Below are 27,761 nucleotides of genomic sequence, written 5' to 3' on the forward strand. Positions count from 1 at the left end.
GTAGGACTGGTCAAGAGAGCATATATATACAAATAAACAAATGTACAAGGCAATATGAAAATAACAATGCAGGAAAACATATTTATCTGTTATATTGTAATGTAACCTTTATTTCATTCAAAATCGTGTCTTCACAGAAGAAGAGCAATAGCATACAAATACAATGTATGATCTGCCTTGTAGGCCCATAGAAACGGTACTAAATGTAGGTTTGTATAGGCCTAATAACCGGAGGATTTTATAATCCCTGTCATAAATTATGCAATCTGACAATAATAATTAACACTAACACGATAATTAACTTATCCAAGCCTAACCTGTCTTTACCTGGACAAGGTATCAAGTATTATACAAAGACATACATCCAAACCAAGTTGATGATTATTCAAGCAAAGTGCAAAGGATTTGGCCTATATATAATATAGGCTAATATATATATAAACTTAAGAACAGGGGTTCAAAAAAACGACCCATAAATGATTACTCCTCCATAATGAATACACAATGCAACTTCACGCTCATGTTAAAATGTCACATATTAATAGCATAATCATATTTTCATTTTACGTTTGATACTGGAATTGTGTGGATATTTATTTCAAAATGTTCATAAATCAGTGAAAACCTCTAAACAGACACGTTTTATTTACGTACATCCTTTGACATCTTTTAGACATCAAATATACTGAGACTTCTGTGACTAGTAGGAACCAGGGATAAGACAGGTGTATGAGTGGGCGGGGCAAGCTTGATGTTATACAATTTAGGCAATAGCTACCCAAAAAGGCTACTTTCATTCAAAATTGTTTCAGTTGTTTATTTATTTATTTGTTTATTTGAATTCTGTCTTAATTCTCCGAACCACTGAAGAATACAGCTTGGTGAGAGGAGGATGCGTCCCATGGCAGTAATGTGTATCATGGCTGCTACTGCATGCCACGCCCACAACTTCAATCGTATGACAATTCATGTATAAAATTATGACATCCAGATGTGAAATTAGTTAATCGACGTAAATGTCTATTTGAAAATATGTCAAACGTGTCAGGTGTGGATGTTGGAGTCAATAGGATGTAGCATCTGACTATAGCAGTGCAACTGGGCTTCATACAGGGGACTGCTACCACCGATATCAAAAGGTGGATAAAATGTCAAAAATATCACTTTATTTATGATCTAGGTGTACAAACACATCAAATTCTATTAAAGGGTATCTTAATTCATGTATTAATATAATGAATACTACGAAAATCTCACTCTTTTTATGAAGCCTTTGAATATTCAAATTGAAAGTATCGCGCAATCATTGATTGTCAAATCATTGAGTTCTAGAGGTTTTAAATAGTAGGCATGGGGAGAGAAAAACTCAAACTAATATCTCCCTAGCTATATTACAATATTATTGCATGTCCTCAAGCTTGTGTCAGAGGTTTGTGTTGAGACTTTTTGTAACTTTTGTAAATATTTCGTTCTAGACCATATAATTGAGCCAAGAGCACATAGACAGAAGACTGCCATAGCAACTTTTCTTCCAGCGTTTTTTTGACTTCTTTCAGCCAACATGTCTGGTGAGTTTTTATACATTTTCAGTCATTGTAGTTCTTCTTCTTCTTCTTTGTTGAATCTTTTTATTCTTGTACCTGAAAAATAAAGAGAGAGAGAGAGATCAGGAACCGAACATTAAAACAAAACAATTGACATTTTTTGAAAATCGACTGCAGAAATAACTACTTTTCCAAGTTCATTCAAATATGTACATGTATTTTAGTTGTTATAGGCCTTGAGTATATGTTTTATGACATAAATGATCAGACGACCCATTGTCAATGTGACACTTTAAAGGAACTCGAGTGGTACAGATGCGTCACCACGTGTGCTGCGTTTCCACTGAGAAAACGTTGTAGACGTGTTTTTCATTATAGCAGTTTTAAGCATTTTAGTAAGTTAATATTGCAAGTTTTGACCCTTCGATTTTAAATTAGCAACCGAAAATGGAGCGAAAGCTAAGAACGTCGCGTTCATCTGGCTTTGGGTGTTTTGTTTTTTTTTTGGTCTTTCACCGGTAATGAAAAATGCATCGCCCTGAATAAAAAGCATGAATAAGACTTAGCATAAAACAATTACAAATTGTGACGATTGGAATAGGGCGTATCTACCTCATGTAGCATACTATTTGCCATATTAAGACAAAAAAAGTGAGCAGGATCTTAATACATGAATATTTATCAGGATGGGTCTGGCACTTTTAGCTTATGCATTCTTCCTCTGAAGTGTTATCGCATCACTTTTAGTACCGATTTCCCGCTCCTGACACAATTTGGGCTTACATGGGTGCCTTTAGCAAGGTTAACCATTATGTGGCGTTGTTTTTGTGCACATCTTTTATTCGGGCATGTAAATGTATCTGTAACTCTATTTGGTATCATTGAAGAAGGAATAGTTCAAATATTGTGAAACTGCTAAAGAGAATGGGTATTATTTCCCCATATAAACTAAACCTTTGATTTTAATTTATCTCGAGCTGTCGAGCTACCTGTTGCACAATTTTCATATTTGTTTGGAATGTATTTAAGAAATCATGAATACATTTGAACATTTCGAAAATCTTTGAATGTAGCCCTCCTCGTCTCGCATGAAAGGATCCTGGGTTCAAGATGAGATAGCCTCGGTTCAAGTTGCTGTAGCCTACTGTTCAAACAATCTGAAGTTGTTTAACGCCCAAGAAACTCCGAACAAATAGCCTACTATGCGCGTAATTTAATTGGCGTGCTACGGCTAACAAACATGTTCAATTACATTTGAAAATGAGACTACTTACTTGAATAATCGGACGAATAGCTAACGCGTTAGCCTACTTTTCGTTTCCGTTCGAGAATTTCTTAGAGCTGACCGTCCACGGGCTTCTTTGTGTTTTATCGCTGCGTTGCTTTTTGCCTACTACTTTTTGCTAGGTTTAGCACTTTCTGGAATTCAGCTTGTGGCCTGATAGCTATACTATCACGTCGTGATTTTGACATTAATTCTGCGTTCGTTTATTTTTAAACGTATGTTTGATCGTGTTTACCTTTGTCAATCATTGCTTCCGCCTCATCCTGAAATGGCTGACAATGAGCTCTCTTACTGCCCACCGTAATTCGCCGTCCGCGCCTGTAATTCGAAACGCTAACCCACCCGTTCGTTGCCGTAAACCTTGCGACAGCGATTCTGTTACCAGGATCGGTGACTTTTAATGTAAATTATGCACTAGATTTATGTTTTAAAAAATCGTCTTATCACCTCAAACGCTGTCCAAAACTACGCTGTTTGTGTGCATACAGTATTTAAAACGTGTGTGTGCTTGTGTAGGGTATGTGAGTGTGTGTTTGTGGTGGGGCGGTCCAACCGTCTAAATTTAATAACCCAAATTTGGCATGGACCGTAGGCTTATATGACATTATCGGGAAAGCTTTAGCGTATATTTTCGTGAAGTGATTATTTTAGTATGTGAAGCAAAATGTCACAATTCATAACATGGACTGTTCATTGTTGGTTTAAGTCAAGAAACGAACCCCCCTGTCTCACCTGTATTGTGTCTGTTGGCTATCCAAAGTATTATACAGCATTTTCTGTGTTATATACTTACCTGCACATATGGTATTTTTTATTAGGATATAGCCTACACCAACTATGCTATACCTTGGATACATACTGAATACACTTTTGCTACTTTTCGTTTTAGTGTCGGATTCGAGAATCTATGTAGAAGGGATTAGGGAGTTCCTCTTTTGCAGTGATGGACTGCTACTAATGGCAGTGGGTGGCACTTGGACACTGTCCTGAATAACCTCAGCGGTCGTTTGCGAAGGGACATTCTTGTATGATTTAGACTACCTTTGCACAGAAATGTGCACGAAAGCGCGAATGTTTTTTTAAATATTCTATTATTAGCAGTAACAGTTTTATCTATTGTTTTGTCTTTTCAGCAGATAAACCAAAGGTGTATCAGGGTGTGAGGGTGAAGGCAACGGTCAAAGAGCTTCTGCAGAAGCGGAGAGCACTTCAAGCGGCAATAAAAAGGGAGGCAAAGGTAAGGGATCAAAAGAAAGAAATACAGGGCTGCATTCTCGCGAGCGAGAAAATACAAGCGCGTGCACGCCCAGACCTGAGTGCACTGGCGCATTCTGCGCATAAGCACACACTCACGTACACGCACACACCAATGCAGGCGTTGGAACACATATTTGTCTGTAGGTTTAAAAACCAAGACCACTCTGTAAAATAATGTTAGTTACCTTCCATGATACGTACTTTATTGATTTACATCAACAGCAGCGTTCTCACCAAATCCAATGTGTAAATCCCAAATGAAAACATCCTTCACAATTGCACATGGAGAATACAGAAATAAAACCATTTCATGCAGGAAGTTGTCTTCCAAATGAACACCCATGCTGTAAAAATCTTTGTATTTAACATTGTTAAATATTTTTATTTAACATAGCCTCATTTGAAATGCTGCCGATGTACAATTATACGAAAAAAGAAAGAAAAATAATATATCCTATATTATCATTATGTAAAGAAACTTTTTGAACATGTCTCATGTCTCTAATCATGCTGAAAGATTATCTTACCTCGAAATCACAAAATAGGACAAGACGTAGGGCATTTGTATTTATTATAAATATCCACAAAGTTTTTGTTCAAGTAACACTACACCAGTACTGATTTCTGAACCAGAACATTTTCTGAAGCGAGACCTGCTTGACAATTAAATGTTGCGAAACTCCACACCTGCTTTCTAAACCTCAATTTCACACAGGAGCCAACATCCCCACAGGCTCCATATATATCAAAAGTTTACAGGAGGAACACGTTTGCATGCACATAGCATTTTCTCACCGTCTTTAGCTTCACTACAACATGTATTTTAACTCAATTGGATGATACCTTTCTCTGTAATTGTATCATTTAGGCGGAAGTATTAATTTATTTAATCCTGACACTGAGTTGTCTGAGTTTCATCAAGGCATGATACTTAAATGTATGCTATAATACACAGTAAGTCAAGTTGATTGACAGGGGCAAAAACGCATATGTGTGTGTGTGTGTGTGTGTGTGTGTGTGTGTGTGTGTGTGTGTGTGTGTGATAAGTTGATAATGCCAAGACAAGTCAAAATCGTTTTTATAACAATAGCATATTACTGGGTAAATCGCATTCGTCAAGGGGGTGACTTTAAATGAATGACATCAATGAATGAATGACATGCAAAATCAAAACGCAAACGCGTATAAGTAAGCTAAGAAGCAGAAACACGTGAATACACTAAATAGCTATATCTGTGCAAAATGTCAGACTTCATCTTGTGTTTTTAGCCTAGCCTTTTGTCGGTCTGTGGTGAGAATTCTTACCATACTGAAATAAACTGTGTAACCAGATCTGACTATTCTGATAGGGTTTATTCTCAGCTTTAAAATGGACTAATTGGCTGCTTCATGAAAATAGCACAAATTCGAGGAAACCTGAATTAAAACATTTTTGATCAGCGATTGATGTTTAATCTTCTTCCCCTTTTCTTTTATCCCTAGATATCTCAAAGTATGGCGACTCAAGACGTTTCTTCCCCATCATTTCCTGGTAGGTTTGTAATCCACAGTTTACAGCTTCATCAATATTACCATTGCACATAGTTGGCTATATGTACTGTATGTAACAGCTTCAAGTAGATCTGCGTTTATTTAAATCACATCGGTTCATAAAATGTAATCCACCAGATAAAAAAAAAAAAAAAAAAAAAGGAATGCAAAACCTATATTAATGATCATATCATGCATTTTTGCTTTGAAAGCCTTTAACGAGATCAAAATTACTGCAAAAACAACAAGCGTAATGACACACTGGTGCAAACGACATAAATCTGTAAATCTGTCTTGAAAATGATATAGGCTATTAAACATAAAAGAGCACAATTGTGTTCAAACATATGGTAATTTTATAATAGTTCACAAATACAAAATATTTCTTATTACAGAATATTTCCTATTTTCTTATTTTCGTACTTCTTATTGCAGCTAATTAGAAATTACATTTTGCTATGTAGAAGTATGCATAAATCAAAAAGCTAAAATTCAGTTACATTGTAAATGACATATTAAAGAAAAAATACCACAGTAGCCTGTTAGTGTCCATAAAGAAAATACATCGAAAAATACGAATAGTAAATTTACTTATACCCAAATTAGGTCTCCAAAGAAACTTACATTTAACGACCTTCAGGCAGAATACTTGGATTAAACTGAAAGTAAAAAAAAAACGATTGGCAACATACTGCTCCCTTCGCCTTACAACATTCGGGTCCTTTTATAAACGTGCATTTAAATGTGATTTAACTGTTGGCTGATGCTCGTATGACATCATCTCTGAAGTCTTTACTAATTTAAATGTGTTCTTCGGCGTATTCACCATCATCTTCTTATTCACTCTCCTAGCCTATCACTTTGACGTTTGCCCTGGGAACTCCATGCCAGACAGCAACAGTTTCCAGCCGCAGCAATACACAGACAACGTTTGTAACATCCCTGTAGAGACCAGTGGGATCGACAATCAGCAATTTATTAATATGATGCTGCCGCCAGAGAATTTCAGCAACAACTCACTTCCAGTGGCGTCTTCCGCGCAGTATTGGAACCAGGGAAACTTCCCGTCGAACTCCGAGTACTACAACCAAGGAATGGTATGGGCTTGTTTTTTTTTTTTTACTATATATTTAAATATGTGTAACATAGATATGTGTTCAGCAGAATAGCAGAAGGTCAAGGAATAGACTGTTATAAAAGTTATACAAGTATGTATATAAGAATTTCTCATTTCCCCCTCTTTCCCTCTTTCTATATACATACATAGATACATATTAAATGAATCTGTAATCATATCAAAGACTTGTGTAGGAGGTACCCAATGATATAATGCTAGCAGAAAGTATGTATGAAATTAACTAATTCGATTTTGGAAAATATTGCATTTGTCATCTTAAATCTTAACTTCTTTTCATTGCTTTTCAGGCTGCAAACTCTCCCTCAGACTCGATGAACCTCCCCAGTCCCATAGATTACAATAGCTATTCCCCTCCTCAAAGCTATTCTTCCTCATCCTCCTGCTACAGCTCACCCACTCGGATGGATTCCAGTTTCAATTTGGTCCCCGAATTTTACCATTTCCAGCACTGCAGTCCACAACACTGCTACTGTGTGTCGCACTGGTTCGGTCCCCAGGAAGATTTGACAAATCTTGAATACACAGCTTATTGCACACCAGACTCTGCCTACACGTCAGCAGTGGAAGAGAGCTATTTCAGAAGGCCCTTATCCAACTCTGAGATGTGTTATCTTTAGGACATTTTTATCTGTCACATTTGATATTTTTTGTAGTATCTGTATACAGATACGAGGTGTTTGTTGTTGCAACATTTGTTTGAATCTAATTTGAATTTTTTGTTGTTTACTTCATGAAGTCCTGTCAGAAGTGTCGTCAAACTGCCTATGGATTGAACAAAGAGATGGACAAATGAATGTAATGCCACCTGTATAATACTCTTTTGTTGACATATTGATATTTTTTTTATTGTGGATATTTCAAATTTTGAACAAAAACAGGCGTAGATTTCTTTAAAAAAAATAAAAATATATATTTCTAAACAATGGTGTTTTATTAGTCTCAGGTAGAAATGTGAATATTTTGACTGAATTTTTTTTCTCTGGATTCAACTGCCTCTCATTGCAGCTGGTGACCTCACAGCTACGGTGGCACGGGGACGACAAAACACCCCGATTTCAGATGCTGAATGTGACATAAAACACATATATTCTTTCCACATATATTTAATCAATACACCATCTTCTACCCCACATTAAACTAAAACAGGTCTAAATAATAAATATGCCATTATTACATAAATTATATTTCAGATTTAAAAATGACATTTAAGTTCCTTGTCATAACCCAGGTTTGGCAACGTTGAAGAAGTTGCAAATACTGATTGTGAAAATACTAATAAATACTTATTTAGTCCTTCATAGACACATGCACAAGCCTGGTGTGAGGCAGTGCCCATGTGGGAATGTGAATGTGTAGGGTCACGGGGTGTCACACTCCCGGCTGCTTTGGTGTGAGGGACGGTGTGCCTGTGGCGACAAGCCTCTGGCTCTCCGTAGCAGCCCTCTTATCTGTGAAGAATCACAAACGTCTTGCCATCATTATTCCCACACATCAACATGCCCATCTCTTAATTACACGGGCAAGCGCTCTGCTCTGTCATTTACTAGCCTTTATTGGATAACAAACCTTCCGCCACAATACAGTTTACGTAAGGGGTAGCGCATGTAAAGGCATGCGTATGTGACTCGTTTATGACTGCAAACTACACTGTGGAGTAACTTGATGTTCTTCCAGGTAATAAATATTTGGCACAGAATGGTACCGTGTCAGGCTACCCCGGCAGACACATGAATCAACACAGATAGGAGTAAGGGAGTGGTACCATCTCTCCCGCGGTCCCAGGAGGGAGGAGGTGGGCAGGCTGCTCGTTGTCCAGGTTCCTGAGGCTGGGATCTGCCCCGTGAGCCAGAAGCAGCCTCACCATCGCCTCCTGCTGGCTCCCAGCGTGCAGTGCGGCCGCCATGTGCAGAGCTGTGTGCCCGTGAGCCTAGGGACAGAAACACACTGTTGAGCATACCTGTGGAGGAATGCTGCGTCAGCACGCGGTGTGTGTGTGTGTATGTGTGTATGTGTGTTATGTATGTGCGTGTGTGTGTGTGCGTGTGCGTGTGCGTGTGCGTGTGCGTGTGCGTGTGTGCGTGTGTATGTGTGTTATGTATGTGCGTGTGTGTGGCATGTGTGTACGCGCGTGTGTGAGTGTGTGCATGCGCGTGTGTGTGTGCGTGCGTGTGTTTGCATGAGAGAGAGAGAGAGGGAGAGAGAGGGAGAGAGAGAGAGGGAGAGAGAGAGAGAGAGAGAGAGAGGAGAGAGAGAGAGAGAGAGGGAGAGAGAGAGAGCTCATGTCCTCACAGGCCCTCAGTATGAGAGTACACTGAGCCATTATTCTCTCCTTACACAAAAAATAAATAGATGAGAGAGCTTTTGTAATGTACCATTTTAGTGTTTTTCCTTTCTTGTTTATCTGGATCCTGGTGGGGTGTATGTTTTGGAAATTCCCTGTGAAATGCTGGATGCGTCCAACCAAGGCCTCCCCCCCAACAGGCTTGGCACATGCCCATTGGTCCATTGTGGTGTGAGTGTAAAGTTTGAGAGCAAGAAAACATTTAAGTTAACTAGGCACTGCTCTGTTGCAAATGAGTTACCTTCATGTTAATAAAGTCTGGAGCAGTGTTCACTTCCAAGAAGAACCTGAGCAGGCTGTAGTTCCCAGCCTGGACTGCCAGATGCAACACAGACTTACTGCTCTTTATATCCTACACAAAGAGAGGAGAGAGGTGTTCCATTTCATCAACTCCATCCAACCCCATCATTTAAACTTCTGCCACCACATACTGAAAGGTTGACATCTCTATGCTGCCGATGCTGTATCAGGCCGATTACATTCAGATGCAATTAGTGTGATCGTTCAGCTCTGCGGAACGAAGCCAAGCTCCCGTTCACACTAGCAGCTCTGATGTGCAGGCTGTCCTCACCTGAGTGTAGAGGCATGACCCTGCTTGTAGGAGCAGCATGATGCAGTCCATCACCTTACGTTTCCCTTTCTCCAGCTGCTCCACACTTCCCACACGCCCTTTCTCCAGCTGCTCCACCCTTCCCACACGCCCTTTCTCCAGCTGCCCCACACTTCCCACACACACTTTCTCCAGCTGCTCCACACTTTCCACACACACTTTCTCCAGCTCCTCCACACTTTCCACACACACTTTCTCCAGCTGCTCCACACTTTCCACACACACTTTCTCCAGCTGCTCCACACTTTCCACACACACTTTCTCCAGCTGCTCCACACTTTCCACACACACTTTCTCCAGCTGCTCCACACTTCCCACACGCATTTTCAGAGCTCGCTGCGTTTCACTGTGCAGCCGGTTGTGGGACAGAACGGCACAATGGAGTGGACTGTGGCCTTAGAGATCATAACCAAAGGAAACAAGAAGAATTAAACATTAAAAAATGTAACTACACTCACAAAAACACTTTTTTGAGTTTCCACAGTACTGCAAGCCTATCGTTAGGTGTGAGTCCAGTTTTTAAATTTACCTTCAAAGTCAAACACTTCCAAATCCAGCGTTGATGCTGCAGACACCAACACCTATAAAAGAGTAAACAAGGTGTTTGTACTTTCATTCCAACACAGCAGGTTTTTGGTGCTGGATCAGTCTTTCTGGTTGGCATGTAGCTTTATGACCTAGAGCAGGGATATGCAATCCTGGGGGTAACTGAAAGCAGTATAACCAAGTTAGCTGGATAACTGCGTGGAGTGAAATAGCTCTTTTTACTACAGTTATCCTAGTTAAGCTAATTCAGTTGTCTTGCTTCATGAAACAGGGCCCTGGTCCTGGAGAGCCAAGAGCTCATTTTTGTTTTTACCATAAAATCAGATCCAAGTAACCAGGGGTGTGTTTCAGAAATGCGTTTGAACACACCCAGAACAGCTCTTTTTTATTCATTCCATGCTCCAAATTTGGGAGGGTTCTGGGTTTTACTCAGTGCAGTTAACCAGCGAACTCAGTAATCCTGCTTCGTGAAATACCTCACAGGTGAAGCTAAACGCAGAGTAACAATGGAACCCAGCAGGGCCTGTGGCTCTGCGGGACCAGGGTTGCACACCAACCAGCAGGGCACTTTACACCAGCTGACAGAGGCAACTACATACACAGGGAGTATAGCAGTAGAACTGTAAACATATTATTGCCATGGAGGAGTCTGTGGATTCTGAAAACAAAATGAAACAAATTTGATTCATGGCTTAGATGCCAGTGGGCTTCAGTGCTGATGACTGATGCCCTGTCGCGCATTCATGTGGGTTACACAAGTACGTTTGGCTTTTCCCCCTCTAAATGCCACATATCTTGTCAAAGGATAGATTTAACACACGAGGTTTCGTTGCGGTTTCTAGTAAAATAAAAAAGAGGAACGAGAGCCACACTAATGTCATATTCAGAAGCTGGATTGGGTGACCCATTTTGAATGAGTGATTCAGGAAAGGAGTCTGAATACATCTGAATGATCTGTCATAGTCAATCATTCAATCTGAGATCACTGGTCACACACACACAATCTCTCTCTCTCTCTCTCTCTCGCTCTCTCTCTCTCTCATTGCGTATACTCTGTCCTTCTCTCTAAGCAAAAGTGGTTTATTCCCGGGGAATATGTACAGAGCAAACTGGATGGGTGGGTTTAGTGTTTGCCCTCTGATTGAGCTCTTAAATAAATGTATTAAGAACAGTCAATAATACAAATGAATACTTTTATCTTCCTCATGCACATCCAAAACCAATGTGTCACTGTAGGCTAATTGCTGAAGCACAGATTTTGCCAAGCATGTCCATTCACATCCCTTGCAAATGTTTTTTCACTGGGCAAATGCTATTCTCGTTTGGTACAATTTCCTTGTGTTGTGTTTACATTTCCACACAACGAAGAGTTTACTTGTTCAAGCAGAGAGTGCTTGAATAAATAGAGGCTGGTACATGTGGTTCCCGGGAGAATGCCACCATGACAGATTGAGATCAGAATGTATCTCAAACAAACTGCAAAAAGGGAAGGGAAGAGGTACACTATCACATCAACAAAGAAGGTACACACAGTTACACACAACCACAAAATACCCCTTAGCATATTCAAACTGGCAAATTATCCTCATCTGTACCATGTACGCAATAACTTTATGGACTTTCATGAAAATAAAATTACATTTAAATCGCATTGGAGACACTGGCACCAGAAAATGGTGGCAGAGGTCCCTGTGAACAAAAAGAAAAGACGGAGCACACATGGCACAGCTGTCTGTCCACAGGAATATTGGACCTAATGGCCACTACAGCAGTCAGCTAGCAAGATTAGCCCAACATGTATAGTGCAAAGTCTTAATATTGGACATGCCCTTCCATTATAGATTGCACAATCAATAAACTACAATGGACTTATCCAAAAAGTGCTTTGGTTTTCACATTTTGTTGACACTGGGAGCAGCCTTTTCTGGAGAAAAGGGCACTTCCCTCTCAAAGGACTTCAGCATTGAGCAACCTAGCTCACCGCAGAGAGGAGGTGAGTTTCTCACCGATGATAACTGGTAGGGTGCAGCCTCCTTGTTAATCACTAGAAAGGATTCACACGCAATGCATATATTTCAGGCAGAATTTTAAACCCCAAATCTATTTTGCAGGAAGACACAACCTGTCACTCATCACAAACTTTGTCATCAAATTTCAAGTTGAAAAAAGATCATTCAGGGGGTTTTCTCTGCTGTTAAACATAGTGGCAGGTAATTTTTGACCCAAAATGGAAATAGGTTTCCCCAAACCATATGAAAGACTTACATTCTACATTATCCATTTAATCTCAAAGCATGGCCAAAAATGCTGCAGCTGTCAACCTACCCAGTGCCACATGCAGTGAGGGAGAGTCATGGGAAATAATGATGCCAAGGCCTGCTGTACAGAAAGAAAAACATACCGCTACTATGAGATGGTATCAAAAGACCTTCTCAGCAGGGTGGGGGCAGAAGAATTTAAAGCTCACTATTTATTTCAGAAGCATTTTTTTCTTTAAAGACTCAAGTGTCAAACTGCAGAAACAAGAAAAGGCGCTGAGCCCATATTGGAGAGAAAGTGATAAATATGACATGTCTCAGCGTGACCTGGGCTCACAGATATTACTTTACTCAGGCTAATGTGGATGTTACATTTTTCTCACAAATACTTTTTCAGCCTGGATTGGTCTGAACCTGTCCCTGTGTTTTGCATGAGTCAAATATGTCAGAGTTGTAATTCTTTTTTCATGTCAAGCCATTATTACTGATTCTACATTTTACACGGACAACATACAAACGTGTGCTAGCAGTAATAATGTCTGGCCACTTTTTTCTGTCCATTTCCTCTTTCTGCAACTGCTATCAGATATAAAAATAAAATTAAATAAACATGCTTGAACTGAAAAGCGTCCGTCAATGTCACACCTTTAATAGTCAGCAATTCCATGCAATAAAATGTGTTGTATGCAAAACCTCTATCTGGTAAACTGCAGCTTGGAATTCTTCCAAGTTATTTTCTTTTTCTACTAAATGCAATTGAATGTTTTATTCGTTCACACAAATAGCTTGTCAGTTAATGTCAATTATGCACTGGACAAGTAGCTCACACTGTATTAGTTGGTAGGCCATTATTTGTCCAGTAATTTCACACGAAACATCCACTTTAAGAAAGTTTCTTTCGTGCAAGGAGTGTTCATAAGGCTTCATACCCTCAGGGTGAAACATCAGATGAGGGAGGGCCAAGCCCTTGTATAAAATCATGAGGTGCTGATGGATTTATCTGGGGTCGACAACATCGGATGAGGGCCAAGTCCTTGTATAAAATCATGAGGTGTTGATGGATTTATCTGGGATCGCCAACCAGCTGAAAACAGACTGCGGTAAAGGGGAATTAACTGCTCCATTAATCCAGACATACGGTAGTTTTACTTTTCTTTCAGAGAGGGATTTTCAAAACTGGATTTTCACTTTTGAAGAACATCAAAAGCATTGACTGAGCAGCACAACTCCCAGCATGCAGGCCAGATGCTGTGGGGCTTGTTGTAACGAACGCCCCAGCCTCTCCACTGTAAGGATGCAGCACACTCAGTGACCTCTATCAGGTCTTTCATAGACTTGGTCTTCTGCTGCTGTAGCCTATCCGCTTAAAGGTTTGCTGTGTGTTCAGAGATGCTCTTCTGCATACTGCAGAAGTGTGGCTGTTTGAGTTACTGCAGCAGCAGAAGACTAAAAAGTCTAAAGAATACCTAATAAAGTAGTCACTGAGTGTATGTTGAGAACACGGTAGTTAGGAGGCTGTTCCAGGCATAGCCTCTGCACATGCATCTGTGTTGTGCAGGAAATGTTCCCTGCACACAGCTAGAGTGCAATCATACACAGCTACGTGTGTCTTTTACTCCGGTTCCTCCATTAATCTTCTCAAGCCCAGCTTTCATGACCTACAGCATCTCTTTCCACACCTCTTGATCGTATAGATTTTTATCAAGCTTCCTGTCTCATACGGAAGTTTTTCTGTTAATTCCAACACCAGCTTTTAACAGGGCGACCGGTAGCGTAGTGGATAAGGAACATGACTGGGTCGATGGTTCAATCCCCGGTGCAGCCACAATAAGATCCGCGCAGCCATTGGGCTCTTGAGCCCTTAACCCTGCATTGCTCCAGGGGAGGATTGTCTCCTGCTTAGTATAATCTGTACGTCTGGATAAGAGTGTCAGCCAAATTCCATTAATGAAACAGATAAAGCTGGATTTTAGGCAGATGTTTATTCTACCAATTCCAACACTCATGTACAACAGTGATGCTGCAAAGGAAATCACTAAAGGAATGAGAAATGTGTAATTTCTTGAAGGGATCCTCAGGAGACTTCTTGTTGTATTCTCCACACAGCCTTGGATTGATCACTTGCAGTGGGCTTTGGAGCGTTCACTAGGTCATCACTGTGATAAAGACAGTGCTGAGGCATCTGTGATGAGGTCATAAGTCAGTGTTGAGGTCTTGTGTCTGAGGTCAGTGTGAGTCAGTGATGAGGTCTTGTGGCTGTTATGAGGTCAGTGTGAGTCAGTGATGAGGTCAGTGTGAGTCAGTGATGAGGTCTTGTGTGTCTGTGATGAGATCAGTGGGAGTCAGTGATGAGGTCTTGTGTGTCTGTGATGAGGTCAGTGGGAGTCGGTGATGAGGTCTTGTGTGTCTGTGATGAGATCAGTGGGAGTCAGTGATGAGGTCTTGTGTGTCTGTGATGAGATCAGTGGGAGTCAGTGATGAGGTCTTGTGTGTCTGTGATGAGGTCAGTGGGAGTCGGTGATGAGGTCTTGTGTCTGATGATATCCGTGTGAGTCAGTGATGAGGTAGTGTGTCTGTGGTGAGGTCAGTGATGAGGTTTGTGTCTGTGATGATATCAGTGTGAGTCACTGATGATGTCAGTCAGTCAGTGATGAGGTTGTGTGTCTGTGATGAGGTCAGTGTGAATCTGTGATGATGTCAGTGAGTCAGTGATGGGGTTGTGTGTCTGTGATGATGTTAGTGAGTCAGTGATGAGGTTGTGTGTCTGTGATGATGTCAGTGATGAGGTTGTGTGTCTGTGATGATGTCAGTGAGTCAGTGATGAGGTTGTGTGTCTGTGATGATGTCAGTGAGTCAGTGATGAGGTTGTGTGTCTGTGATGATGTCAGTGATGAGGTTGTGTGTCTGTGATGATGTCAGTGATGAGGTTGTGTGTCTGTGAGGAGGTCAGTGCTGTACCTGGATGACTTCAGGGTAGCCATATTTTGCAGCCATGTGCAGTGCAGTTTGGCCTTGGTTGTCAGCTGCATTCACATCAGCACCCAGCCTGATGAGGTCAGAAGCGATGTCTGGTTGGTTGGTGGTCACAGCCACCAGCAGGGGCGTCTAGAAACCAAACCACCACAAGAAAGGATAACCACAGACAGATATGAATGACATTGCAGTCCTCCTAACAAGGCTTCCTTTATGTTCAATTAGAGGACCCAGTACGTCTTTGTAACAAAGCATTTAAATATTTACCTAAGACTGTCTGGCTGTTATTATACATTTTTAGACATTCATGGGCATATTTATTGAGGAGGTACTAGGTAGGGATGCAAACATTGTGGGTATTTTCTGACAGGACTATGAAAATGAACGCAGCTGTATACTGGTTCATTTGAATACTGGTATCGCTGTGTTAATAGGATGTTTGGAGTGTGAGGAAACCAGAGTACAACATGGAGAGCACGGGGGATTTTAAGCTCCAGAGCTATCATAGGCCAGGTTAGATGATTCAGTCTTCATAGCTATTGTCGCACAGCAAATAATGTAGCACACTGCTGTTGATGATCACTGTAAAAGAGATGTGTCCTTTGGAAACCCCAAGAAGAAGAAGAAGAAGAAGAAGAGAGATGTCCTAATGACATGGCTACTATTACTACTACTAAATTTTTGGTTGAGAGGCAACTGTATTTCAATAAAATATATGAAACATATGAAACATTTAGCTGTAGTTAATTTCAATGTTTTTATACCAACTGAGTATACTAAGCATCAACAAAATGAATTACATATATCTATTTCCAGTTGTATTCAGATAAATAGTAGTACGTTAAAAAAAGTGAATAAAGTGCAAATATTTTAAATAGCTTTTAGTTCAATATTTCAAATGTGGTGGAAACATTACACATTCAATTCCAAATCAAAGCATATGCAAATTTTAAGTCAACCAACTTCTGGCACCTAGAAACAGATATTCCAGCCATGAAGAAACTACATTCCACAGTTCCTGTGAATTTTTTGGTTTTGCTTCAGAAACTGCATTTTAAATGTTACCCCACAAGTTTTCAATGGGGTTGAGGTCGAGGGATTGAGCTGGCCACTCCATTACCTCAATCCTTTTTGTCTGGAACCAAGATGTTGCTCGCTTACTTGTGTGTTTGGGGTCATTGTCTTGTTGAAACGCCCTTTCAGTGGCAATTCCTCTTCGGCATACGCCAACATTACTATTTTGATGTATTCAAACTGATCCATGATCCCTGGTATACGAACCCAACACCGTAGTATGAAAAATATCCTTATACCATGATTTTTGCACCACCATGCTTCACTGTCTTCACAGTGTACTGTGGCTTGAATTCAGTACCCCGGGGTCGTCTGACATACTGTCGACAACCACTAGACCCGAAAAGAACAATTTTACTCTCATCAGTCCACAGAATGTTGCACCATTTCTCTTTGGGCCAATCAATGTGTTCCTTGGCACATTTTAATCGATTCTGCAGATGCCCTTTTTTCAACAATTGTGGTGTACAGGGGCTTCTTACTGATAGCTTAGCTTTGATCAAATGTCTTCTGACTGTAACAGCACTTACAGGTAATTTTTGATCATCTCTAATCTTTCTAGAGCTGATGAATGGCTGAATCTTTGCCATTCTGACTATTCTTCAATCCGTTTTAACAGTAGTTGCTCTTTTTCTTCCGCTTGTTTCAGATTTTTGTTGCCATTTTAAAGCATTTGAAATCATTTTAGCTGAGCATCCTATAATTTGCTGCACTTCTTTATATGGTTTCCCCTCTCCAATCAACTTTTTAATCAAATGACGTTGTTCCTCTGAACAATGTTTAGAATGGCCCATTTTACTTAGCAAAATATAAAGGAAATATATTTTATAACAATGTGTGAAACATTTGCGTCCCTTCTTCCTTAATAAAGGACAATTAATGACACCTGTTTTTTCACAGAATGAATGAATTCTCAAATTAAATTCCACACTGCTATTATTTTGAACATGCCCCTTTCAATGAATGAGGTAATTACTCAGAACAAGCAGCGTGCATGTCATGACAGTTGGGTCTGTTGTTTTTCTATTACACTAATACATCTACAAGTAAAGTATTTGCCATGCAGAAATATCACTACTACTAATAACAGTGGTTCATCAGGTTACTGATGTTGTACTGCTATTTTCTTGAACACAACAAAAAACCTCTCTTGACAAACGACGAAAGCCTAGCCAATAACTACAAAATGTAAGTACCCTACTTAAAAAGTCAAGCTGCAGTAACTAATAATTTCAACCAATAAACGATGAATATCACTGAAAGCACTTTGACATCCCATTCAAAGTTTCACATATTTGAATTCTATTTCCGATGGCATGGCGTCTTCGAGGTTATACTGCGTTGTTACCTCAGGCATATCGACAATTGTTATGCCTGCTGCAGACACTTATTCCCTTTACAACCGATAATTGCATCTTTTAACACTAATGACAGCTGCCACATCAAAGTGCTTGGATACTTTCTCCAGGCCTGCTGTAATGGTCACTGAAGAGAGAATTCTAGCCAGGCATTATAAATCACGTCTAACGGCTGTATGTTTACACCCTACCCCTCCATGCAGTGCAGTCATTTATGGTCAACACTTTTCACCCATTTCAAAGGTAGTTGCACAACTTTAGTCGATACCAACATTGCACTCTCACAGATACTAATAGCTATGCAGTTGAACAAGGCTTTTATAAGGCTGCTACTATATCAGAGATATCGTTTTCAGCTGAACAAATATAAACGTCAATCATCAATCATTTGCCTGTTCATTTCTTTTGGAAAACAAAAACACACTCATCAAATGCTAACTGGCACAGTTCCTGAAATTTCCTGTTATTTCAATAACAATTATCTGTATACAGTGTAGAGAGAGTATACAGTGAGGGATTTATTATCATTGCAAATAATAAAAATATTTTTTATTCTATATTGCAAGTGTTCTACTTATATTTCTATAATGTTTGGACCTCTCAAAACTCACAGACCTCTCAAATCCAAATCAAAAGGGCATTTCTGTCTGCAGAACTGCTCCTCACTGGATGTTTTTTGTTTTCCGCACCATTCTCTGCAACACCTAGAGACTGTTGTGCGTGAAAATCCCAGGACATCAGCAGTTTCTGAGATACTCAAACGACCCTGTCTGGCACAAACAATCATTCCACGGTCAAAGCCACTTAGGTCACATTTCTTCCCCATTCTGACATTTGGTCAGAAAAACATCTGAACCTCTTGACCACATCTGCATGTTTTTATGCCGCAATTGGCTGATTAAATATTTGCATTGACAAGCTGGTGTACAGGTCTACCTAATAAAGTGATCAGTGAGTGTATACGTACATCATGCCAATAAAGCTCATTTGAATTTGAGAAACTTCCAGAGGGGGAAAGAAGGGAAGAAGAGAAGGAAAGAGAGAAGACCTTCCTCTTACCTTTCCATGATGCTCCTTGGCATCAATCCTGCACACTCTGTGCAGCCTCCGCAGCCTCTCCGCAGCTGCGCAGACGTGCGCACGCATCTCTTTCGCTGCATAGATGTGCAGGATCCTGCAGGGCGAGAGAACACTCGCTGACAGCTCCTCTGACATATTCCGTGCGACCTAAAAGCCCCACGACAACCTAGCCCAGTGCTAGCCTTCCACTTGTAATCCCCGGACGGCATGCAAATAACAGCTTCATAACAGCTTTTTAAAAAATAACGCCCAATTGAAAGTGTTGAAAAACACTTGTCTGTCTGACATATTTAAAGTCAAAATATTTCAACTGACGTGATGTAGAAGTGAGCTGCTATCATTATCTCTGCCAATGGTAGAACTACAGTCAATTAAACACTATTGAAATAAATAAGAATCACTGATTCCAATGTGGGTTAAAGCTATATATCTATACCTATAGCTTTAACCCACTGTGCAGAATAAAGAGCATAGGTACATTTCTATTTTAATCTTTTTTTAGTCCCTTTCATTAGTCTCATGACAGCTAGCAAACTGTGAACTATCTTCACATATCTCAGAATTATTCCTATTCTTTGTAAACGCCTCAGATGACATACTTTAATATGCTGTAAACAAAAATATTGGCCCTGTCTGACTTTCTGATTGTTCTACAAGTTTGCCTGGAAGACCTTGCCCAAATCCCAGCTACTCAAGAAAGACCAATGCTGATCCAGGGTATGTGTTTTGGAGAAACTGAACCTCAATAACATGTCTAACTCCTCAACCATAGTTAGTCCTGGAAGCCAGTGGCAAAAGTTATACTTTCAGCAGAGCAAGGTTTTAATTGACGTAGATACATACCACATAGGCTATAGCAAACGTAAGGGCCTAGCCATATACAGTACATATTGGCATGAAACATAAATACATCCATCCATCCATCCATTATCTGAACCCGCTTATCCTGATCAGGGTCGCAGGGGGGCTGGAGCCTATCCCAGCATACATTGGGCGAAAGGCAGGAATACACCCTGGACAGGTCGCCAGTCCATCGCAGGGCACACACACCATTCACTCACACACTCTTTGCACTGTGGGAGGAAACCGGAGTACCCGGAGGAAACCCACGCAGACACGGGGAGAACATGCAAACTCCGCACAGAGAGGCCCCGGCCGACGGGGATTCGAACCCAGGACCTCCTTGCTGTGAGGCGGCAGTGCTACCCACTGCACCATCCGTGCCGCCAACATAAATACATATTTAACATATTTTTTGGCATGTTTTACAAATATGTGAATCGAAGCTTGTAAAATGAAAATGACTTTGAGAATGGCGGGGTCAGGGTCTGTACCACTGCGCTTCATCCTAGAAATATGTCCAGGCCTCTGGCTCAGCTACATACTGCTGTTAAAGCTGCTGTGTTCTGAAACGCATGTGTGCACACTGATAGAGTGTATGGAAGTAAGAAACTAGGAAGTGAACAAATAAATTAAACACCAGGGCTCCTCAGGAGGGTGTTTTTGATAACCCTGACAGCTCTCGCCCCAGGTTGAAATTAAAGGAAGAGTGATCTGTGATGGTTTGCCTGTTATGTCTTGTGCTATGAGTTGATACAGACATCACAGTTCTGCATATTATGTGCTTCTTCCCCCTTTGCCGCCTTTTACTTAGGAGGTATTTTCCTCCAGGTTCCATGCTGACATCATTTTGTACAGTGTTGCTCTCGAAACAAGTTGACCTGTTTGGCCACGGAAGCTCCTTGTAAAAGCACACCAACAATCAACCCTCTTCAAATGTCATTGACGTTTTCTCTTCAGGCCGTGCTAGCCATACATATAGTCAATCGAATTTGTAAACATGAGGCTATTGATTGCTGTTCTTTATGGAAATACCATAAGCACAGCTCTGGATATGTAACGTATTACCGATCACTCTCAACAGAGATCTCCTGCCCCAGTGCAAATGTGTTCCAGCATTCCCTTCATGGTCATTTTGCTCATCATAAAATGGTGTGTTCAGACATGTAGTGGTACACTGGGAGTTGTCAAGGCAATAAAAACAACACAGTTTTATCAACAAAACTCATCAGCGTCCTCGCCTTTTCAGAGAATTTCTTGAGAGAAATGCATCTGGTATGGTGTCACATGGCACTCAACACCTTACGGTGTTCTCCTCTCCTCAGTCACAATCTTACAATCCTTCTGCATAAAGGCATCCGCTAAATTAATACATTTAAAACATTTAAAGCATTTCTGCTAAATACGGACAAACCATATAACATGCTGAAACATACAGAAATATCACCCCATATACAGTACATCGTGATTTAATGCCGCAGCAGAGAAAAAGCCTTGTATGTTAGCAACACATTTCCCACTTTCCTCCAAATATGTGTTACAATGAACACCCTGAGATTCAAATATGTTTACTATGGTATAGGTCATTCACTAAAGCAAACCTCTACATGTGAATATAACAAATCTGTAGCTGGACTAGCCAACTGGGCCTAACCTCTTGTCTGGTTGTTAAGTTTCAGTGACGGTTCAGTGGTCTAGTCATTGCTTGCATTCACACAAACAGGACGACCCAACAGTAGCAGATCTGAAGTTGTCAGCTTCAGACAACAGTATTACCTCTGTCTAGCCCACTACTGCAAATTTATACCTTTTAACTGTATTATTATTTAAGTACAATATCATTTTATGCGTTTAAACAAAGCAACTTACAGTTGTTTAGATTGTCTAGACAATCCCCCCTGGAGGAATGCAGGGTTAATGGCCTTGCTCAAGGGCCCAACAGCTGAACGGATCTTATTGTGGCTACACCGGGGCTTGAGCTAGGGTCCCAGTCATGTACCTTAACCATTACAGGCTGCCCACTATACATATTACATATACATTGTATGTTATTTTGCACTGTCCTTATTTTCAAAATATGTATTTTTATCTGGAAAAAAACTGTGCAAAATCCTTTCGAATCCAAGCAGAGCAGTGTTTCCCAGGTATATTTCTGGAGTTACACTCCAACATTTCTCAGTTTGACACAGATATATGTTTAGTTGTTTCCATGGGATTACTGCTGTGATTTTACTTCGGAATTAGTGAAAATCAACTCGAAAATTACTTGTGACCAAAAATCTATTGAAATTATAAAGTCGTATGTTGGGAATTGAGAAACAACATTCCAAAGTCTCAGGAATTAAATTAAATTAAAAATATAAACAAATGGATCTGCAGGATTCCCAGGCTCGGCTGAGAACACAGAAGGAGGCTGTGAGTTTATAGGAGGAGCACAACAGGGTGGGGACAGTGTTCACAGCACTCACAGATCAGCGGGTTTGGATAGGCAGCTCTCCAACAGCTCACAGATCATGCGGGGCAGATACTGTACCGCAAGTACCTTTCTGATGAACAAACCCAACCCCATACCACATGCCTACGTGTCACCCTTCACAATGTACTGCACAATATGGGATAATAAATCAACAAGGACACTAAAATAAATCCAAAACTCTTGTAATGTTTATGCATTCTTTATTTTATTCACAAACCTAAATATAACTTGTTTTTTTGTTTGTTTTTTTCCAGAGCAACCCATAAAACCTTTCAGTACTTATCTCACTAGATCATACAGGTTGATTTATGTTTTTATCTTTTTTCCTTTTTTTCTGCATACTTAAACTGTGCTTCAAAGAAGAAAAATACAGGAAAAAAATGCATGACAAAAACATGGATGCACAGAATATCATACAGCTTCAATAAATTCAATCATGACATATACTTCATTATAATCCAGGTTTGTTTTCTAAATAATATAACAAAGTTAGGAGTCACCCTCATACTCTATACACCCTATACACTCCCTCGCCTCACAATAATCAATGGCAACAGCAGGAGGATTTCGTTTTACAGATTGAGAATAAAGGGCAAACCTCCATCCAATATATTCTAATTACTGGCTTCTCGCATATTATCTTTGGCTAATATCATAATATATATAGAAATGGAAGGAAATAACCCTTAAAGATTTTATTAAATTAATCACAGACCCAATGCGAGGTTTTCTTTGAGCCTGTTACCCTGATTTTACCATGCTGTATGAATAAATCACGCACATCACAAATTCATATGTTTACATTTAATGTGCTCTAAATGTAACCAAATAGCATTATTAGCAGTGTAATGATTGCAGTCATGTACAGTAGAAATATGAGCCCTGAATAACTGAAAAAAAAACCTTTAATCCTTCATAAAATTCCAGCTAACTCTCCCTTTAACCTTGGCAACAGGGTTAAGGCTTATTTTTGGATTAATGTTGACTATGCCCCAGGCCCAGACAGGTAACTGAAGTCTGGAGGGTGGGGTGTCCGACGACAACAGGTGCACTGTTCCTGCTGGACCTCTGGGCCCCCAGGCAGTATCGGTTCCCCGGTGGGGCTACAGGGGATGATGTCAAAGTGCCACGCCTGGGGAGAGGACCTGGCTGCACGTGGCAGGTATCTGAGGCTGATTAAACACAGCTCCGTGTGCAAGCCAGCTGGCCTTGGACCGTGAGAGCAGAGATCACAGGAAGCGATTGTGTTAAAGCCCTCCAGAAAGATAACAAATTTTCATCTTTCATCTCTGTCTGCAGTCAAATTTGTTGGAAGTCAGGTAGACCCTTTTTTTAACTAATCTGATTTTATCTTTGAAACTAGCAAAATGACTCAAAGAAACTTCTGGAAACTAATGCTAAAAGGCATATATATAATCATGCTTATTCTACTGTGATCACCTTTATATATTTACAAAGGTTTCAAGTCTGGGCATTAAGAAACGCGTAGGGTAGCGAGGGTGGGGGCCTGAGGTGGGGCTCAAAGGTAAAGGGGGAGAGGGGCCGGGGGCGTGGGCGGAAGCAGTCAGGAGCTCTGGGCAAAGAGAGAGGGGCCAGGCACGTACGTGTCTCCGTCGTGGTCCTCCTCCAGCAGGCTCTCCAGGGGCAGGCTGGCCACGGCGGCCCGAGCTTGCTCCAGCTGCAGGCTGTCGGGCTCTGGGAAGGCCAGGGGCACGGGCATGGGCAGGGGCAACAGCTGGGGCGCGGAGAAGGGGCCCGCCACGGGGGTGCACTGCACCGTCGGCGTGGAGACGGTGGCCAGGGGCTGCGTCCAGGGGATGTACGTCACCGACCCGTCCACGGGCAGCTCCACCTGAGGCAGGGACGTGGGGGTTGTAGTCCGGGCCTGGGGGTCAGGAGGGAAACTACACTCACTGCTCTGTGACTCCTCTAAAACTGTCATTACAGTACACTCTGAGGAACAGTGAAACACTGCACAATGAAGCAGTCTGCTAAACAGTATTTGGACAGTGACACAAGTCCGACAAAGTTCACTCCACATGGATGTAAATACACCCAGCGACTTCACTGTATTTGGGAATAAGACTATGAGAATGTGTAACTGCTTTATGAAAGTATATCAATGTGTACAGCAATGTGTGTGACTGCAGCACAGATGCTGTATATTTAAAACTGCAGACTGGGCTAGTGAATTAGCATTTTTGCCAACATAATATGTACAGTGTACATACGGTGCATTGGCCAATAACAGGACCGTATGCCATGCACATAAACATAACAGCAACTTTCAACTCCAGTGGTCACCAACTCCTCCTGTTCCTGGAGATCTATCATCCTGTAGGCTTTGACTCCAACTCAAACAAAGCACACCACATTCAACAGCTAGAGATCTCATTGAGCTGCTAATTAGTACAATCAGGTGTGCCAAATTAGGGTTGAGATGAGGACCTACAGGATGGTAGATCTCCAGGAACAGGGTTGAGGACCACAGTTCTACACCAACCCAAGCATCATCATTAATGTCAGGGCTTAAATCCACTGCAATATCACGAGAATGCTACAGCGTCATATGTCACAGAGAAACCTGCAGCTAAGTTATTGGGGTGTGAGTGGTGCAACTTACCCCAAAGTTAGCAAAGAGGGGCGCGTGGGTGTAGGCCAGCATGGAGGACGGCCCCACCACGGTGTAGCTGGGGCACATGGGCTGCACGTACATGTCCGGGGCCTGGGCAAGGCCAGAGGGGTCCAGGGACTGGGTCTCCTGGCACGGCCAGTGAGCCATGGGCTGCAGAGGTGCAGGGGCTGCCTGAGCGATCCATCCCGTGCAGAACGCCCCGTTCTCCACAGCAGGCACCTCCGAGACACCACCTCCCACAAAGCCAGAGGCCCCTACAGCGACAGCAAAGCCGTTATTCCCTGAACTTGAAGTATCAAGTGTTGAATATACTTAATATACATTTATGTAAATTACATGTAGTAATGAATCTTATAATCATTCTTAACATGGACGACGAGATCAAAGAACTCACCGACTTGATGATGTGAAGACAACACAGTGTTTGGGACCACAACCTGCAAGTTGAGAGTAATTGTTAAAAGAGAAACCTGGAAAATATGTGAGCTACTGTAGGGGTCCTTCAATTGAGAAATAACTAACTAATGCACTAATTTGCACAAACAAAAATCTGTATCCTATATTTTGTTTTACACACCCCTCTGTAGAAACACTATGAAGATGATTTTCTGAACTTCCGATAGTGGCAGCTGATAAACCGAGGTAAACCGAGAAACAAATGGCTGTGGCAGAGTGCCCAGGAGCCGCTGGAGGCCAGACAAAGAAAAACAGGACTGCAGACACTTTACATGTGTTTGGAAAGGCCCGCCACCCCACGCTTGGAGTTTGTCCAAGCTTAACTTATAAATTGCCCCATTGATGCCTTCAGCCAATGGGGTTTACCAGCCGTCTCAAACTATGAATGCTAAGAAAGCATGAGGGCATCACTGCCTGGGTGCTGCTACTTGTTAAACTCTTACCTGGAAAATGTGACAAAGAAAAGTCTCGAATTTCCTTGTTGAGCTGTATAGGAAAAGTATATTCTGACAAGCATTCTTCTACTGGGAACAGAACCTGCATGTATCACCCACAGGTTGAACTTATGAAGAAGAGATCTACTGTTTGTGCTTTACTACTTGCTGCACACAGGTGGTATAATGTGAGTGATATAGCCCCATATTCAGACGTACATGGTAACTTCATAGACCTACAACAATAGATCATGGCCAGCTCAGTGACCCTAGCCTTACTTTGCATATCCAAACACATTTGGCTGGCCATACTCAGCTACCTGTAGGGCAGACAATAGACTGTGAAGTGGAGCAATTAGGACTCAAATCCCCAGTCTATACTGGCAGAGATCCACAAGGCAGGGCTTTATCTCCGCTGCTGTTCATCCTCTGCATGAACACAATGGACCACAATTTGCCTTCAGGTGTCGAATCCATTAAGTATGCCGATGATCTGACCCTTTCTGAGCAGTGGATGGGTTCTCTCCCAGGTGAAATGCAAGCCACTGCCAATGTGGTTAAACATTGAGGCAGATCTTTTGCCTCTCAGTTAATGCAGTAAAAGAGTGGCACGTTAGCTTTAGGAAGCCACCAAACAAACCAATCCCTCCTAATGTCCTACTCAATGAACAGTCTGCTTACTTGTTTACATGTGCCTACGTACTTTTTCCACAGTACTGTACCTCTACCAGCTTATTCAGCCAGTCCTGGAGTATGCCTCTGGTGCATGGGCAGTACCCTTAAAGCACCTTATTAAAGTCATGGACTGAGGGTTCTCTCCCCAATAGAACATCTTCAGAATTCCTACAGAGAAATGGCAGCCAGCAGATAGGACAGCCGTCTGCCACACTACCCAGCTTGGAAAACCGGAGACAGGAAGCTGCAAAAAGGCATTCCAAAGCGGTTTGTCTAACAAGCCCAGGCCCTTGCTTGCTTCGTGAACAAACCAAGAAAACCACTACATTCTCCTTGAAGAGAAGCACTTTTTACACCCCCTGAGCCAGACTAAAAGACACCAATTGTCATTCTTGCCAAGAGCCCTCAAGCTGTTTTTATCAGTGAGTAGCGTAAAACATGATTTTATTTTATATTCCCTTGTTTATGTGCGTAGGTATGTCTAGCTGTCATGATTTTATTTTTTCATTATTATTTTATGTATTACTTTTAGTATATATGTGTACCTTAAACCTTTACCTCACTATGCACAGAAAACAAAATTCATCATTACTATGCTATGATGTTCATAATAAATAATACATATGAAAGTTTGAAACTAGGAATGTCTTGGCTCAAAATATTAAAAAATATGTAAAATAAATAATGCACCTCTAAAGTAAAAGAGAGAAAAAAATAATGTGCATTTAGCACGAACAATACTGATAAATTAAGTACTCTCAGAGTTCACAAACTTATGCAACAAATGGGCTTTGATTCAAGTCTTACAGCCAATGGGAATCAAATATGAATTATGGAGTGTAAAGTAAGTACACCTTCTGACCCTGCCCCCACGTTAACCAACATGATCTCGCTCTGAATTTTCATGCCCTGGAAAACGGTTCATATACACCGAATCCTGGATAAGCACCACCCCACAATGACATTCTGCAATAGCAAGGAGAAATAATATATATATAAAATAAAGGTATTTTATATATATTACATACACATACACATAATCTGTGGGCAAATGGCAAAAACAATTGTTGCAACAGAGGTTATGATTAGGGTTAGGATTAGGGTTAAGATGTAACATTATCAATATTCATTGAGCAAAGAGACACAAAAACGTTTTGTCGCACGCATTTGATTGCCTCAGTTTTGGTTGGGGAATTAGAATGTACTGTTAACTGCAACTGCGAGGGGTGGATGTTAAGATTTCGGAACACA

At 41.1% G+C, this 27,761-nt stretch overlaps 2 protein-coding genes across 9 annotated transcripts in view; one reads left to right on the forward strand and one right to left on the reverse strand.

Moving 5' to 3' along the window:
• Positions 1–1,391: 1,391 nt before the first annotated feature.
• On the forward strand, positions 1,392–7,685 carry linc.pou2af1 (lnc RNA pou2af1). 5 transcript variants are annotated; one of them, XM_061216870.1, is made up of 5 exons: positions 1,392–1,568; positions 3,963–4,066; positions 5,569–5,617; positions 6,469–6,713; positions 7,042–7,685. In XM_061216870.1, exons 1-5 carry the CDS (start codon positions 1,562–1,564, stop codon positions 7,369–7,371), a joined length of 735 nt encoding a protein of 244 aa, XP_061072854.1. In that variant the 5' UTR covers positions 1,392–1,561; the 3' UTR covers positions 7,372–7,685. The 5 variants fall into 5 exon arrangements, with proteins under 5 accessions (XP_061072854.1, XP_061072855.1, XP_061072856.1 ...); XM_061216871.1 differs by having other exon boundaries at positions 3,966–4,066; XM_061216872.1 differs by lacking the exon at positions 1,392–1,568 and adding an exon at positions 2,838–3,231 and having other exon boundaries at positions 7,042–7,682.
• The window catches only part of LOC133107734 (NF-kappa-B inhibitor zeta-like), a 38,609-nt gene continuing 15,111 nt past the window's right edge, over positions 4,264–27,761 (reverse strand). For 2 of the 4 annotated variants that reach the window (XM_061216868.1, XM_061216867.1), the window contains exons 3-12: positions 25,340–25,382; positions 24,934–25,199; positions 23,915–24,195; positions 18,974–19,088; positions 15,468–15,614; positions 10,235–10,286; positions 9,667–10,100; positions 9,337–9,447; positions 8,517–8,681; positions 4,264–8,202 (exon numbers count right to left, since the gene is read on the reverse strand). In XM_061216868.1, coding sequence (XP_061072852.1) covers positions 8,113–8,202; positions 8,517–8,681; positions 9,337–9,447; positions 9,667–10,100; positions 10,235–10,286; positions 15,468–15,614; positions 18,974–19,088; positions 23,915–24,195; positions 24,934–25,199; positions 25,340–25,382 — 1,704 coding nt within the window. In that variant the 3' untranslated portion in view covers positions 4,264–8,112. The remainder of the gene's footprint in view (positions 8,203–8,516; positions 8,682–9,336; positions 9,448–9,666; positions 10,101–10,234; positions 10,287–15,467; positions 15,615–18,973; positions 19,089–23,914; positions 24,196–24,933; positions 25,200–25,339; positions 25,383–27,761) is intronic. The other 2 variants (XR_009704619.1, XM_061216869.1) reach the window with 2 other exon arrangements.

Source organism: Conger conger, chromosome 13 (genome assembly GCF_963514075.1).
Source record: "Conger conger chromosome 13, fConCon1.1, whole genome shotgun sequence".
Lineage (NCBI taxonomy): Eukaryota > Metazoa > Chordata > Actinopteri > Anguilliformes > Congridae > Conger > Conger conger.

Excerpts from the sequence above, each read along its gene's own strand:
- linc.pou2af1 (XM_061216870.1), top strand. Across the intron at positions 5,618-6,468 it reads TTCTTCCCCATCATTTCCTG|CCTATCACTTTGACGTTTGC; the intron begins GTAGGTTTGTAA and ends TCACTCTCCTAG. Across the intron at positions 6,714-7,041 it reads AGTACTACAACCAAGGAATG|GCTGCAAACTCTCCCTCAGA; the intron begins GTATGGGCTTGT and ends ATTGCTTTTCAG.